The sequence below is a fragment of the Petaurus breviceps genome, unplaced genomic scaffold (genome assembly GCF_028583685.1).
Source record: "Petaurus breviceps papuanus isolate PSGF00001 unplaced genomic scaffold, PetGlider_PUasm1.0 174, whole genome shotgun sequence".
Taxonomy (NCBI): domain Eukaryota; kingdom Metazoa; phylum Chordata; class Mammalia; order Diprotodontia; family Petauridae; genus Petaurus; species Petaurus breviceps.
In genome coordinates, this window is record NW_027185761.1 from 26,256,021 (window position 1) to 26,273,522 (window position 17,502).

General features: G+C 43.6%; 1 protein-coding gene across 5 annotated transcripts in view; it reads left to right on the top strand.

The window, feature by feature from the left end:
• Positions 1–14,019, top strand: part of SRGAP3 (SLIT-ROBO Rho GTPase activating protein 3) — a 299,497-nt gene extending 285,478 nt beyond the window's left edge. For 4 of the 5 annotated variants that reach the window (XM_069084036.1, XM_069084033.1, XM_069084034.1 and 1 more), the window contains 2 exons: positions 1,556–1,883; positions 7,846–14,019. In XM_069084036.1, the coding sequence (XP_068940137.1) occupies positions 1,556–1,883; positions 7,846–8,262 (745 nt within the window). In that variant the 3' untranslated portion in view covers positions 8,263–14,019. The remainder of the gene's footprint in view (positions 1–1,555; positions 1,884–7,845) is intronic. The other variant, XM_069084035.1, reaches the window with a different exon arrangement.
• Positions 14,020–17,502: the final 3,483 nt, after the last annotated feature.

Here is a 17,502-nt window from a genome sequence, read left to right on the forward strand (position 1 = left end):
TCTCTCTTCTCTTCTTTCTCTCTCTCTTCTCTCCTCTCTGTCTCTCTCTTCTCTCCCCCCCTGCCTTTATCTTCTCTCCCTTCTCTCTGTCTCCCCTCCCTTTCCCTCCTCTCCTTTCTCTCTTATTCTCTCTATCTCTTTCTCTCTCTCTCTCTTCTCTTTTCCCATTTCTCTCTTTTTCCTTCCCACCATTAGCTCCAGTCTCCTTCCTTCGTCTTCTTTCCTCTCCTCACCCTCTCTTCCTTCTTCTCTGCCTGTGCCTCAGGCCTGCTGGGAGATACCCACAGGCATTGCTTAGCTTTAGCTAATGACCCTGAGGACTAAAGAATTCCTGATCATATCTAACACTCAGCCCCCTATTATGCAACCTCCTTTCTCAAAACACTCAAACAACATCATCCTCCCCTTCCAGCCTGCCCTCCCTGCCTAACCAGCCTCTTCAAAGTCTTTTTGTGACCTTCACAGAATGCAATAGCTTACCTTTGCAGAATGCTTTCACATCCATTATCCAATCCAATGCTCACAAGGCATGAGGCAGACTAGGATTATCCTCCTCTGGTGATTTTCCAAGGATCACACAACCGTTCAGTCATATGGCCACTAGAACCCAAGTCCACCAATACTAAACCTAGAGACTTTTTTTTATTAACGATAGTTTGCTATGGTCCAGTGTGACATTGAAATGTAATGCAGACCTCCCCCCCAGAGGGGCCAAGTGATGGGCTCACCTTTCTCAGTCAGCTTGTTTCCTGTCCTTGGAACCATCCCTCCACCAAAATCATAAGTAGACAGTCCCTCTCCCCAACCAGTGTTTAATGAGTCCTCCATGAGCACTGCTCAGATTATTTAAAGGAACCTAGACATGATGTCCAGTTTACACAGACATCCTGTGCTCTGACAACAGCCTGGAACACAAATACCCATTTGTCCAAGGTGAATGATGCCTCATTTTTGTCTCTGGGTACATTTTTGCGGGATAGTGAGCTAGCAAACATATTCTGCTGGAGGGTTTGTTTCTGGTCCAATCAGATCTCACTGATGCAGATTTCTTGGGAGAAGGCACATATATCTGCATTTACTCCAAAGTCAGAATTGCAGAGCACTTTTTATAGAGATGAAGTTTGGCTTGTTTAAAGCACGTGGTCATAACTAGCTGCCAAGAAAACATCAGCAATTTGAGGGTCTGCTGGTACTGCTTTAATGACTAAGGAAAAATTATTATTAGCCTGTCAATTGTCTGTAGATTGTTAACTAAATTTTTTAAAACAGATTTTCTTGGAAGTAGGTTAAACATTCCCCTTTTTATAAAACAAACAATGCTGTTTATACACTTAGTAAATCTCCCACCACCCCCCCCTTTTTGTTTTTTTTACAAATAGTATAAAGGAAAACTAAGCTGATTCTTACTCAAATTATGAAAAATTGAAAAACAAGGAAGTTTGAGTTAATGAGGTTTTATTATGCTCACTTAAAGCTCATGTAAAATTCCCATGGGTTAGTGAAGATGTTTGAAAGTTGTCTCCCCATGACCCCCTGCCCCATGGCTCCTTTGCAGAGTACGGTTGAGATCAGATGGGGCTGCCATCCCCCGTCGCCGGAGTGGGGGTGATACACACAGCCCACCTCGGGGCCTGGGTCCAGGGATAGACACCCCACCTCGAGCAGCTGCCTGCCCCAGCAGCCCCCACAAAATCCCCCTCAACCGAGGCAGGATCGAGAGCCCAGAGAAGCGGAGGATGGCGACATTCGGAAGTGCTGGCAGCATCAACTATCCGGACAAGAAGGCCCTTTCCGATGGGCACCCACTGAGGTCGACCTGCGGCTCCACACGGCACAGCAGCCTCGGAGACCACAAATCTTTGGAGGCTGAAGCCCTGGCAGAAGTAAGGAGATAGCCACAGGGCGGTCCCCTAATAGGGCACTAGGGGGAGGGAACAAGTAAGAGCCTTTTGCTCCCCTCATCTAGGACAAGAATTGGCTTCTGCTGGGCCACTGGTCACAAATGTGGCTTCCCTTATTTTTTCATTCTGGGAACTTTCTCTCTTGAGAGAGAAACCCCCAAATGTTCACTTTCCTGGGTTAAAGCATTGATGATTTCTATTAAAAATACAGATGTTCTCTGGAAAGAGGAACCAGCGGAGATCTTATCAACTATTGATACTGTACCTCTTGCTGATTAATAATAATAATTATAAATAGTGATAGCTGGCATTTATGTAGTACTTTAAGATGTGTAACACACTTTACACATTATCTCATTAGATCCTCACAACAACCCTGGGAGGAAGCTGAAGCTGAGATAGGTTCAGTGTGCAGGGTCAAACACCTAATAAATATCTAAGGCAGGATTTGAACTCTGGTCTTCCTGACTCCAGACTCAGAGTTGTACCCACTGTGCCAGCAGCTGCCTCTAGAATAATTACTATTTTATTATGTGCTGGTTGAAGATGTTTGTGGGCTGATACATTTAAAAATAAGTATTCATAAAAACTAATGTTCAAATTATTTAACTAATTTATTTAATAATTAATTAATTCCTAGTGAGGGAAATTAATGATTGATCAACAAGTATTTCAATAAACACCTACTGTGTGCCAGACATTGTGCTGAGGTATAGGGATACAAATACAGAAATGAAACCTTGGATGCCTTCAGAGGGCTAACATTCTTTGGGGGAGATAACACATATACATTTATAAAATACATACAGAATCATACAAGGTAATTTTAGGGGAAAGTATTCACATCTGAGTAGGAGAACAGAAAAGGCTTCCTGTAGAGGGTGGTACTTACTTTGAGCTTTGAAGATTTATCAGAAGCCAGGCCATCTCAGAGGCTGAGGTGAGGGAGGAGTGAGTGCATTCCAGGCACCAAGAACAACCTATTGGGAGACTGAGTGTGGTGTGGGAGGAATGTCCAGAAGGCTGTTAAAGAAGCTCCCTCTTCTTTAACGAGTGCTGTTTACTGAGCATGCTCTTCTCAACAAGCCTGCAAAGTAGATGGTGAAGGGATTTTTTTCCCCACTTTATGAATGGGGGAAACTGAGACTGAGAGGAAAGGTTACATGTACGAGGTGACACTTACAGGAAAAACCAGGAATGAAGCTCAAATCCAGCATTCTTTCCGATGTGCCATATTTCTTTTCCCACTTTAGGAAAGAGGAGGTGGCACAATAGAGTGTTGGACTTGATATCAGAAAGATATGGGTTTGAATCCTGCTTTTGACACTTAGTGTGATCATGGGCAAGTCACTTAGGGCCCCCCTCCCCAACTCTTCAAGCCTGGTAGCTGAAATGCAACTGTGGAGGGAGCCTCCTTACACTGAAAAGATAACAGGTCTGTGCCCAAAACAGTCACAGGTCATTGTGACTCAAAGAAGATGGCATGCTTTTCAAACTTTAAAGTGCTCTTTTTCTGAGATACATATTTATTATTATTAGATATCTATTTGTTAGATATATCAATAGCTCTTATTATTAGAGGCTCAAAAATTTCATAGGCCCATAGAATGTTAGAGCCAAGCAAGACTTAAGATTTTCACCTAGTCCCCTCATTTTACAGATGAGGAAACTGAGGCCCATAGAGAGGATTATCAGTTGCCCAAGTTACCACCGCCAGGCACTGATAGCAAGTATGAGAAGTCATAGCTTGACTCAAGATCTAGATGTCATAGTGTATGAGAACTTTGTTGTAGCATGGCGCTCTGTTGTCTGGGGTACCATTATTAATGCCTTATCCTGCAGTGTGAAAGAAAAAAACTAAGTATCCTTTTGATTCCTTGCGCATTTTTTTTTTTTGCAAATTGGTGAATTAGTGGGGAAAGGGAGGTTGGCTATGATCATTTCTCAGTGAGAGTGTAATTGTGAAAGGAAGCCAAGACATGAACAGTCAAGAATAATTTCTCCCTACTGTAATAACAATAATAATACACCCTACCATTGACTTGACTTTGGAATAGGCTTTTACATTTCTTTTTTACTGTGGTAAGCATAGCTGGTATTCTGAGAACTTGAAACACTTCAAACTAAATCATGAAGCTCTAATGTAAAGTCCCGTGGTAGGATATGGAGAGCTGTTGGCTTACCCATCTATTATACTCCTCTCCCCACCTCCTCCGTGCATCTTCATTCTGGGAAAAGACAGCATCACCTCTCAGACCAATGCATGGCACAAGCTTCAGCCAAGCTGCTCTTTCTCTTAAGCTTTCTGTCTTTCTGGCTCATATCTTCCTTGGGGGAGAGTGAAGGAGGTAACGAAATGTTTGGGTTTGTTTTTTTTTTAAGTTTTATCTCTCAGCCAGCCTACTGGCCTAAAATAAGCAAAAGAAACAGTGGTGTCAACAGATGAATTAACTAAGCAGAATGCATAATGAGGTAAAAAAAATGTTGAAAGCAAGATTTATCACAGATAAGCTGAAAATTAGACAGGAACATGGCTGTCCTAAATGGCCGTCTACTGAATCAGTCAGTAAGCATTTATTAAGAATCCTAGGCACTGTGCTAGGCATCAGGGATGCAAAGAAAGATAAGAGATGGTCCCTCCCCTCAGGGAGCTCACAGTCTAATGGTGGAGACAACATGCAAGCCATTATGTATGAAGATAGATTGTATTACATATGCACAACTGTGTACATAGCATGGATTGGGAAAAATCAACAGAGGGAATGCTCTAGAGTTAAGAGGAGGGCATTTTGTAGAAGATAGAATTTTATCTGGGACTTGATGAAAATCAAGGCAGCCAGGAGGTGGGAGGGAGAGCATTCCATGCATGGGGGACAGCCAGTGAACGTGCCAGAAACCAAGAGACAGAGGATCTTTTTCATGGAGTAGAAAAGAGTCTGGTGTCACTGGATTGAAGAGTACATGGTGGAGAGTGATGGACATGAAGAACGGAAAGGCAGGAAGGGACCAGGTTATGAAGGGCTGGAAACATCACATCGAGGATCTTATATTTGATCCTGAAAGCAGTAGGGGACCCCTGGAGTTTATTGAGTAGAGGGCAGGGAGTGATTAAGATCAGACTTGTGCTTTAAAGGAAGATCAGTTTAAGAGTTGAGTTAAGGATGGAATGGAGTCAAGAGAGATGTGGCAGACAGACCCACCAGAAGGGTACTTTACAGTACTCCAGATGTGAGGTAATGAGGGTCTACACCAGAGCTAGAGGAGAGAAAGGAGTACACTCAGGAGATGTTATAAAGGTAGAATCAACAGGGCTGGTCAACAGATTGGATCTGAGGGGTGGGAGAGAATGAGGAGTCAAAGGTGATTCCAAGGGTGGGAACCTGCGTGACTGAGAGGATAGAAGTAGGAAAATTAGGAAGTGAGGAGATTTGGGGGGAAAGAAAATGAGTTTAGTGCTGAACATGTTGAGTTTAAGGTGTCTATGGGGCATGCAGTTCAAGATATCTACTGGGCAATTGGAGATACAATACTAGAGGTAAGGAGAAAGATCAAGGCTAGGAAAGTTGATTTAAGAATCATCAGCATAGATATGATAACTCAATCAACAAGAGCTAATGAAATCACCAAGCAAAATGGGCCCATGACAGAACCTTGGTGAAGATCCAGCAAGGAGCAGTCTGATAGGTAGGAGAAGAAAGAAGTGTCATGAAAATCTAGAGAGAAGAGAGTATCAAAGAGAATAAGGTGATCTATGTTCAAGGCTGCAGAGTGGTCAAGAAAGATAAGGATTGGGAGAGGGCCATTAGATTGGGTAGTTAAGAGATCCTTTGGTAACTTCAGAGGGAAGTTTCAGTTGGATGGTGAGGTCAGGACTCAGATAGTAGAAAGCACAAGGGAAAGAGGCGGAGCTATAGATTGTAGACAGCCTTCTCAAAGAGTTGAGCCAAAAAAGGGAGGAAGGATATAGGGTGATAATTATTGGGGATAGATGGATCAAGTGAGAGTTTTTTGAGATAGAAGAGACATAGGCTTGTTTGTAGGCAGTAGGGAAACGTACAGTAGACATGGAAAGATTGAAGATTAATGAGAGAATAGAGAAAAGACAGGATGGAATGTAATCACTTCTGCATAAAGAGGGGCTTGCCCTGCCATGGGCAAGGGCCATTCCTTCATGTGAGACAGGGATAAAGGAGGAGAGAGACAGAAGGCATCTGAGTGATGTGAGATGAGGAGAAAGGGAGGTGATACCTACATTTCTCCCAAGGTTTTTGCCTTTCATTAAAATGTAGTTTTTTTTTAAAAGAAGGAATAACATTGAGTCTTTGTCAACTTTCAACATTTTAGTTCCAGTTTATTTGTTAAATTAGCACTAGTCATCTAGCAAGGCCCTGAAAACATGGGACACAAGACAGGTAAGTTTTGTTTCAGACAACTGGGTGAGGAAGGTTTGGAGGTTGGAGCCTTTCATGGGGAGGGAAAGGCTTGGTGTCCCACAATGGGGATTGTGGGCAGTCAGATGAAACCATTGCAACAGATAGCATCTAGATATTGGGTTGAGGACGAGTGAAATTAAAAAAAAAAACCAAGATATAGAAAGGAGAATGGAGGGATTTTACCACTGAAAACATACTTCCTAAAAAATTTTCTTAGCTAAGATTATTGAGAGTCAGAGAATTACATCATCTCATATTTGAAAGGGATATCAGAGATCATCTAGTAAAAAGTCAAACAAGTATTTCTTAAGCACTTAGAATATGCTAAGTGCTGGAAATACAAATGTAAGGAAAAAGATAGACCCTGCCCTCTAGAAGCTTACATTCTAACAGGGGAAGACAATACATAAAAGGGAACTGAAAAGATGTGAGGGGAGACAGAGGTACTGGGGCAGCAACATGGTGGAGAAAGTCCAGACAGTCAGGAGTGGGACCTAAAGAGGGATGAAGACATGACTGGCCTGAGAGTTTTCCCTAGAATGGAGGCTCTGAGAAGAAACATTCAGACAGGGGATGGGGCTTCAAGAGCAGAGAGTGCTTCTGTTAGGAGAAGTCCAAGCCCCAGGAAACTAAATGTTTAGTTGAGGTCCCAGCAATAGTTATTTAATTAAGACTGGAAATGATGACCTAGAAATACCTGAAGGGTTGTCACTTGCACATGTGCTGTTGGTGCTCTGGTCAACGCTCTTGGATGCTCAAGTTTTAGGGAAGAAGCAGACCTGCATTGGTAAAGGGAGTTTCTTCTCTTGGGAGTTCTCTATGCCAATGAAATTCTTGGATCAGTCCCTAATACTATTCTGTCATATGAAGTGGTTCCAGAGGGCAGGACTAGGAGGGGTTGTAGAGAGGCAGATTTTAGCTCAATATACTTGATGATAACCAAAGGTGTGCCACAATGGAAAGGTGCTGCCTTGTGCTAAGGAATTAAGTTCTGTATCCCCAGAGGTCATAGGATCATAGATGCTAAGCCGGAAGGGACCTCAGAGATGCTCAAACCAAGGCTGGAAGACCATTGACCAGTTATGATGCAGAGGAGTCTCATGCTTCAAGGCCATTGATTCTGGACTGACTCCAAAGTCCCCTCCAGGGCTGAGAGTCAGAGACCCTAGGAAACAAAGTTGTAGGCCCGGATAAGAGGACTTGGGTCTCTGAAACTGTAACCTCACAATAGGAATCATCTCTTAGGTTTTTCTAGAGTAGGCCTTTTAAGTTTTCACAGCACTTTGATCCCCAGAGTAGCCTTATAAGGAAGGTAGTGGGGAGGGGGGAGGAGAGACGAGGAAGATTATTCCCCCCTATTTTACATATGAAAAAATATGAGGCCCCAAGAGGTTAGGTCACCCCATCCAGGGCCACACAACTTGGTCAGTGGCAGGACAAGAACTTGGGACTCCTGCTGCCTCTTTCAGAGTTGGAGATGCTGATGGGTTTGCTTTCTTTCCTCCTTGTAGGACATCGAGAAGACCATGAGCACAGCCCTCCATGAACTCCGAGAACTTGAAAGGCAAAACACAGTGAAGCAGGCTCCAGATGTGGTCCTGGACACTCTAGAGCCCATGAAGAACCCACCCCTGGGCTCCATCAGCTCAGAACCCGCCAGCCCCCTGCACACGATCGTCATCCGAGACCCAGATGCCGCCATGCGCCGCAGCAGCAGCTCTACCACGGAGATGATGACGACGTTCAAACCCGCACTGTCTGCCCGGCTGGCAGGTGCCCAGCTCCGCCCCCCACCCATGCGGCCCATCCGCCCTGTCGTCCAGCACCGATCCAGCAGCAGCAGCAGCTCAGGGATGGGCAGCCCAGCGGTGACCCCCACTGAAAAGATGTTCCCCAACAGCTCCTCAGACAAGTCAGGGACCATGTAGTGCCCGAACCCGAAGGCCTCACGTGATGGAAATGGAGCCGTTGCCATTGGCAGCCACTTCTTTCCAGGGCAAACCCCAGGGTGGGGATGTCTTTTGGTATCAGGAGAAGAAAAGTGGTCCAAAGACAACTTACCCAGGAAAGATGTGTGGAGCATTGAGTTTATGGTATTGGTTGCCATCTGTATTTATCTATTTGCAGAAATGGATAGACATAGAGTGTGTGTATATATGCATAGGGATATGTACATACACCGAAGTAATCTGAACAGAAGCTTTTCCTAAGATTTCAGCAAAGTGTAAAAAGGCTTATTCTGCTTATTGTCACTGGAAATTATTCTATATATATATAGATATGTATGTATGTGTCTGTGGGTGTGTATATATATACATATTTATGCATCTATATACATATACTATATATGTAAACACACATACCAAGTGTATAAAGTATCATGTTCCTTTTTATGAAAATTAGATTTACCTCAGACCTGTGCCACTAAACATCTCCCGTAGAGTGGTTTGGTTGGATTTATGGGGCTTCTCTGGGAGATTTTTGGGGCACATAGCAACTGTGCATGAAGCAATAGAGCTCTGAACTTTGGAGATTTCCCTCCCATGTAAATGGGTGTCTCAAGAGACTGTGGTGTGACTTCTATAACCGTCTACTCAGAAGGAGACATCAACACCACTGGCAAACAGGCCTTCCTCAATAACTGGGGAACCCTTCATGTCAATCCTTGAATGACTCCTGGTAACCTACAAGAGGGATGAGGGTCAACTGTCTGCCATTAAGGTATACTTAAAATGGATGGCAAGAACCTACTGCCCCATCCCACCCCCAACCACCAAACCTTTGTATTTGTGTGTAGAAAAAGGGGATTATAAGTACCTAAGCCGAAACGTAGCACAGTGTTGTGTGTGTTTAAAAAAAAAAAGGAAAAAAAGAGAATACAGTGGTGTTGAATACTTCCAGACCCAACAGAGCAGTAGTAATAAACCGATAGATATAACTATAGTGGTTTAACTTAGACTGTTTGGGAAATCCTTAATTTGCCTTTTTCTCTCTTTTTACTAATTATCACCGTGTCAAATTGGGACTAAACAGGCAAGGAGGCTTTGGTTTCCATTGGTTTATTTCAAGTTGCACAGTCATTCCCGAGCGTCTAACTTGGGTTGGGGTCCTCCCTCTTGCATGAAACGCATGAGCCATATTTGACCAGATCAGACAGGAGCCAGTCTGATGGGGTAAGAGTTTGCACTTTCTGTACTGTATAATACAGCTGGTGGAGTTTATGCAAATGAAATTGCTTTCTGTTTCCTCCCTCTGGGGAAGGGAAAATGTGCTGATGGAGCTGGGATGCATGATTTCTTAATGTATGATGATCGAGTCTTCTCTCTCCTGACTGGGTTCAGGACCCTCTGTGTTTCTCTTAGTTCATTTTATTTTCTCTTTTGGCCTCTTGAATCAGTTTCCCCAGGGATGTGCCAAAAGCCACAGGGCATTGGAGCCCAGGTAAACCCAGTTTGAATCTGAGCCCTCCTACTTAGACCTTAAATATCCATCCAGGAAAACCCTCTGCTCACCTCACACTCCAGCTCTTCCTCCATCCCTACTTCCTGAGGCCTTTGGGTATTTATTTCCATAGCAGTGCTGATGAGCAAGGAAAGTTCTGCTCTAACATGAACTGAGCAGCACCCTTGGAAGTCTTCCACTGGTATCAGAGGGGTGGATGGTGGCAGAATTTTCTTGCCAGCCTATCAAGGAGCCAGTTGTCGTCATGCATCAATAATAACATATGTTGCTAACAGGGCTCACTAGATTCATCAGAGGGAGCTTTTGCCTCCATCCTTCTGGCCTCCCAAGAACATCTCTTTCAAGGATCCCTGGAATTATTCCATTAGTGATTCATTCCTTTAGCTGAAGCATTGACCTGGGCCCTTTGGAAAATATCACAGTATCCCCTCCCCACATGAAGCATGTCATTATTAAGTCCTCAGGTCTTAGTGTTAATGAATGGGATGTTTTCCTGTCTAAAAGCAAGAGCCAGGGTGCATGAGGATATTGGGTGCCTGGAGAGGGAAAGGGTTCTGAAGACTGTAGAAAGGGGAAAAGTGGGTATGTAGAGAAGGGAACCAAAGACAAATTTCATATCCATCACTTTTCTATCTAAGGCCAGCCCTGGTTTGGTGAATTGGAAATCTTAAGTATAAAAGAAGGCCCAAGATCACCTGACTCAATTCCCTGCTAGACCATTATTGCCATTTTGAGACTGGGTAATGGAGTTGCAGAGAAATGACCTTGTCCAGGTTCCCGCAGCTGCCAAGCAGCAGAGCCTGGGCTAAAAACTTAGGTCGCTTACCTCCTAATGCAGTGCTCTGTCCACTATAATCCGTGGAATAAGTACCCTAGTGGTCACTTAAAAAAACTTCCTAGAAAAGAGAATTACCCATTTATAAAAAAAAGATACATAGACTGGTACATTTTGGTCACCTATTTGCAAGTCTGTTGTATCATCTTCTAGGGACTAAAGACTTCTTCCCATCTGCCCAAGAGCCACTGAATCTAAATTCAGTACTCCTGCCATTTTGGCTGAGTGATCATACCATCAAGACAGCCAGTTGCAAAATGAAAAATTCCTCCAATCAACTGAGATGATTTTTTTCCCCTCTCCAAATTTTAAATGGTCTTGGGCTGTGTTGTAGATAAAGCCTTAGTCATTTTCTTTTCAGCATCCCATTTTCTCCCTATGGAATTATTTCTTTCTCACTCAGGAAAGGTCTCCCACCTGGGTAGAAGAACCATAGCTACATTGTCCCCAAGGTGAATACTGACCTGCTGGGCAGAAGCAAATGGAAGACAAATTCCACATAATTTTTTGCTCTCACTGTCTCTCTCAACAGCCAGGACCCATGCATGCCTCACAACGCGTATCTTCCTGACCCTTGCCTGTTCTAGTCTGATCGATATTGTTGTATTTGTTGAAATGCTAGAAAAGTAACTATTGAAATATAAACTGTATTAAAAAAAAAAAAGGCTAAATGTTAATGGTAGCCAGTGCCACTGACCAAATCTTTGCACTTAGTAGATAGATCAATATAAAAACAAAACAACCCTCTCCCCCACAAACCTAATCTTTCACTGTACAGTGTGTGTGGGGGGGAAATGTAGTCATTAGTTAAATAGTCCTTGGTATAATCAATTTTAAAAGGGGAAGTGGTGTTTACACACTTGTTCATAAGCATTGTTGAAAACTGTGATGATCTCAATTAGTTCTCTGGCTTTCTGGAGTTTTTTGTTCTGTTTGTTTCACCTTAGTTGAACTCTTAAGGCCAAAGCCTTTTGTCTTTCTGGGGGAGGGGAGGGGGGCAGGTGCTCAGTCTGTTCTAAAGATGAACCAGTGAGACATTCATTTAAAACTGACCAAAGACATGATTTCTGGTTCAGTTTCCCATGTTGTCCTGGAGAGAGGACCATCATTTGCCAATCTTTCTCGGGGACTTGAGATCAAACCCTGCTTCCCACCCTGAACCCTTCTTTTTTCTTTTTTTTTCTTTTCCTCTTTAGTAACTGTGGGTCTCTATGAAATTCTTGCCTTTTCTTGTTTTCAGTGCGAATGTTTTCTCACCTTTAAGCGCCTTTAGAAAATCCCAGAACACAAGATTGGCATGAATCCTGAGCATGGGAAGTGAATGCCGCCTGAATTTTTCCTTTCATACCATTGGGCTAAATTCCCAAGGGAGGAGGGGACCTTTTAATTAAGAAATGGAGCAGTAGGAGGTGGGGAAAAGATGAGCCACTTTTCTGATATCATGGTATATAAGATGATAAACTAGAAAGTGTTCAAAGAAGGTCAACCAAGATGGCAAAGGATCTTGAATCCTTGCCATAGGAGAATTGGCTGAAGGAACTAGGGATTAAACATAGTGGAGAAGAGAAAATTTGGAGTGGGGGGTGGGGAGGGGGAAAGGGAAGACATATGATATCTGTTTTAAAGTATTTGAGGGCAGTCATGTGTAGTTTCTGCCTCAGAGAGCAGAACTAGGAACATTGGGTAGAAATGGCAAAAAAGCAAAATCCTGAAAGCAAAAACTTGGAACAACGAGAGTCACCCCGAAGCTGAATGGGCCACCTCTGTAGGATGCCAGCCTCCCTTGGAGATCTTTCAGCAAAGACTGTTGAAGCACCCGTAGGACAAATGACAGAGGAAATTCTTTTTCAGCTCAGGGCTGGCCTCCGTGGCTCTGCGGTCCCTTCCCACTCTGAAATACTGGATTCTTTGATAGCAAGTGAGGGGATAACTTGACAAATAACTATGAAACATTTTTTCTCATAATACATACTCTAAAGGGGAACACAGACTTACTAGAAGGATGGTAACTGGGACTTTGCTAGCTGAGCTACTTGGACCGCCTGCATGGCTGGTTTTGTTGGGTTTTCTCATTCTTCTAAGCATGAATGTGGAGGCCTTCCTACTACTTGGTGGTATGTTGGCAGTTACAGTGCAGAACCTGGCCAAAGGACAGAACCCAAGGACAAACGTCACAGTCTCCCCCTTCCCCACAGGCTTTTGTTTCCTAATTTTTTTTTTTACTTATTTGCCTTTTCCCCCAACAAGGAACAACAATAATTATGATAATAATAACTCATTTACTTAGCACTTTAAGGTTCATAAAGCGCTTCCCTCATAACAACCCTGTGAGGTAGATGGTGGTATTTTTCTCTCTCATTTGCAGATGAGGAGGCCTCTATTTAGAATGGTGGGGGGTTACTTGCCTGGAGTTACACAGCTGTTAAGTGTCAGAGTTCATGCCTCTTGGGCCAAGGCTCCTTCTGCTCTCTCAGGTTGCCTCACAACCACTGAGAAGCCTGGAAGGGCCCCAGACCTTAAAAGGGTAGTGTGGATGAAGGAAAGGGAAGGGAGAGACAACAAGGAATAGGAGAGGGGGGGTTGTTGATGCTTTGATTTTCTGCTGTGCAGAGCAAATTCAGACGTCGTAAGCCTGGGTTCAAATTCAGACATCCTGGGTTGTTTGGAATTTTCCATCTTCAGGGCAACTGGAATTCCCACGTATGCCAGGGCTTTACCCAGGTGGAGGGCAGGGGGCAGGGAGGAGTGGCCTTCCTATCACATCTGGGACTTGCTGGGCTCCCCTCTTCCAGGCTGCCGGAGGTTGCTCTTTCTAGAAGTAGGCAGCCCATCCTCTGGTGCTGGCTTGGCAACTCTTGCCTGCTCCCTTCCCCACGTCAGCTGCTTCCTCTTTCCCTTTGAACTCTCCCATGCCAGCCACCTGCAATGTGACTGTTCTCTGTAACCAGAACATTAGTGTACTTTTCCTTTCCTAGACAGAAAGTGTATCCTGGATAGAGATTTTTGTACATTTTGAACTCAGTTATTATCTCCTAGCAGTGTAACAGTTTACATGGTTTGGCAGTAGAGACAATTTTGATGACTTTTCTAGTGGCTGGCATTTCTCGTCTTCCCCTCTATACCCTTTGCCTCTTCCCACCCCCACCCCAATATCACTGTATACAAACCAATCTAAGCAACCCGGGGAAACTGTTCTCTCCCCACCCCACTTTGATGATCATCATTGTTCCTCTGAATATTGTTTCTGTATGGTACAACCAAATGTCCTTCACTTAGACTGTCTGTTTGGATCCTCTGTCCCTCCCACACACTCTTGGTGCCCTGTAGACCAAGCCGCTGGTTTGACGTGGAGCTGTCCTGTGAAATAAAACAGCGTAACTTTCTCAAACTGGCTGCTGATGCTTTCTGCAATTGCCTGAACGGGCATTTGCTTGGGGTGGTGGGCTGCCTGGACCTGATGCTCTCCTCCTCACCCACTGTGCTTTGCTTCCTGGGGGAGGGGGAACGGAAGGGGCTGGAAGGAGGTTGGGAGATGCTATTGCTGTCACTGGCTTTGGCCTCCAGTAGCTTTGCTTAATCAACCAGTGCTCGGACAGGCATTTATTAATGGCCTGCCACATATCAGACAGTGTGCTAAGGGCTAGAGATACAAAGACAAAAGTCAGATAACCCTTTTCCTTCGGGGGAGCACTCACTTTTATTCTGGGATCACTAGGGAGTAAATATGCAAGACCCATGCAAAGCAAGAGCATCATTGTTTTAGAGACAGTTTGGGGAGATCAGGAAAGGCCTTTTGAGGGAAGGGGCTCTTGAACTGAGCTAAGAAGGGAGGGAAGCTGGGGTTTCCTAGAGGAAGTGAGAAAGGAGAGCATTCCAAGCATGGGGGGAAACACCTATGCAAAGTGGTTTAGAGAGACTGAAGTAAAGACCCTGGAATAGGCATTTCCTAATATGAATCAAATCTCATGGTGTGGTGGGAGGGAGAAACATAATCAGAAATCCATGTGTGTGTGTGTTTGTGTGTGTTTATAAGCCACATGATTACAATCATCAATGTGATTCAATTAAAAGAGTTAAGAGCCAGTATGTGCAAGGTACTATTTATACTAGGTGATGGGGATACAAAAAAATGAATTGGTCCCTGCCCTCAGGAAGCTTATATTCTACCAGGAAGTTACAACCTATACATAAATCAGTAAATGAAAAATACATACAAAGTAATACAATAAAATAAAAAGTAATTTCAGGAGGCAAAGAAATGGCACAGAAGTGGGAGATATAATATCCTCTCTAAGTGGAGAGTTCTTAAAGTGAGACAGTATGATAATAGGCAGGAAAAGGTGATGGGAGTCAAATTGTGAAGGGTTTTAAATGCCAGACTGAGGATTTTGCATCCTATCTTAGTGGCAACAGGGAGTTAGTGAAGATTTTTGAGTGGGAAGGGGATGATGTCAGATCTGTGTTTGGGGAATATCAGTTTGACATCCACATGAGAATAATTATCAATATCAGTCATGAATTGATCCAAGCCCCCAGCATGACACCTACCATCATGAAATGCTAGTGACCAGCAAGTAGTTAGTTTTGGGGGGCATCAGGGGAAGTATGTGGGCTGGCTAGGGAGGTTAGCAGTCAAAATTACAGTTAAGCCTCGTGGTCAACTTCCAGGCCACTCAGGAGGTAAGAGCATCCTGGCAAAGACCAGAGAAGTGGAATGTGGTGGGGAGAAACAACACAACATTGTTGCTGGATTTATGTACAGTCACAGACCAATACATTTTGTGAGTATGGACAGTCCCGGGTTTATGTGTTTTGATCACTGTCTTTTCCTTTTCACAAATGGGTTTTAAGCTGTTGCCAGCAGAGAGGATCCAATGGGGAATCCAGAAGGAAATGGAGAAGCCATCAAATCCAATGCTCTCATTTTATGATGATGCCCAGAGGTTTTGAGATTAAAGGCAAAGAGGAGAGAGGGAGACAGAGCAAGACTAGTTGACTTGACCAAGGCCACATAGAAAACAAATAGTAGACTTGGGTCTTTTAAACCACTGTGCTTTCCCCATGACAGTACCTCCCTGCAGAATGACTTCTGGGAGCTGTACTCTCAAGGCTGACCAGACTCAATGGATTTAGCCTATGACTGGGTTGACCCAGAATTCCTATAGCATGGAGTGGGTTCTAGGATCATAAACTAAGAACTGGGAAGGACTATAGAGATTTCTTAGTCTAGTGGCTTCATTTGACAGATGAGGAAACTGGGATTCAGAGAAGTTAGAGGACCTGTCCAAGGTCATAACTGTAGTAGAGTTGGGTAGTGAGCTAGTGACCTCTGACTCTAAATCCAGTGTGCTTTCTGCTACAGGACCTTCACTGGGATGCTATTTGGTCAAGGACCACCTTGGCTCTTAGTCAGGACCTTGGGCAGGTTCTGATCTTCAGTAGGGAGAGGCCCTCATGCCAATGAAATCATTGGTCCTTTTAATTTTGAGGAAAAAAAATAAGAGACAGTGTGGCTAAATGGATAGAGAGAGCCTATGTTGGGAGTAAGGAGTAAGACTTGGACTCATGGTCAAGTCAAAGGCATCTCTCCATATCTCCATATACCAGGCAATTTTCCAAAACTTTAACTTTTAGAGTGACTGCCAAACCACCTAGATAGGGGTTCTTCCTAAGCCTTCCCTACTAGTGAAATCATAGGTTGAACCCCCCCCCCCCCAATTAGACTTGTCAAGATTAGGTTTTGGACATTTTTACCCAGGTTGACTTGTCCAGGGTTACACAGCTAATGAGTAACAGAGCCAGATGTTGTGATTTAAAAGCCTCCATGCACTTTCCTTAACTTCCCAACCCTGCCAGATGTATACTGGAAGCTCTTCCATGAGCCTGTAATTCCTACCAGCTCTAAATCTCAAATATGACCCAAAGAAATGGTAGAAACTATTTTGAGATGAAAAGTGCCTGGTGCCTTTAATACTGGTTATAAGAAATCAGCATTATCTTTCTACAAAAGTCCTTCTCTGGTGTTTCATCACAACATGGAGGTGACCTGGGATATCAAAGTCTGTGCCAGTGGAACACGACACCCTGGCAGATTCTGCCAAGCTGAAAAAGTCCTTGAATGTGAGCCAGAGACATGCAGTCTAGCATCAGGAGACCAACTCATCTTCTTGCCTTTTAATCTAGAGCAGGGCTTCTTATCTGAGTCTGTGAACCTGGTTTTAAAAAATACTTTTGGTAACTGTATTTCAACATAATTGGTATCCTTTGTAATTCAATATGTATTTTATTTTATGCATTTATTCTGAGAAGGGATTTATCACAGGCTTCCGTAGATTGTTAAAGGGATTCATGGCACACAGAAAAAGGTTAAGAATCTCTGATTTATGGGGAAGTTCAAGGGCATTCTTATTATCACAGCACACTGACTCATTTGGTCAAGATTACACTATGAATGAGCACCAGGGTCAGATGAAAGCCCATTACCTCACTCATACCCCAATGTGCTTTCCTCTGAGCTAAGCTGCTTTACACTTTTGGGGAGGAAAACTCAAGTCATCAAGGACTAGCTTTTTTTTTTTTTAACAAGTAAAAATATCTCATCCAGAAAGGAATGTAGTGTACAAACATTTGTAGGATGATAGAATATGGAAAGGACCATAGGGATTATCTAAATCCAAAAACTTCATTTTACTTTAAACCAGAGGACAAGCATTTGTTAGATGCTTACCTCTCAGCTGGCACCAGGCTAAATGCTGGAGATACAATGAAAGGCAGAAAACAGCCCCTGCCCTCAAGGAGCTTGCATTTGAGTAGGGGAGATCTCATGTAAATTACTGGCCAGATTAAAAGGATGCACAGAGTAGATGAAAGT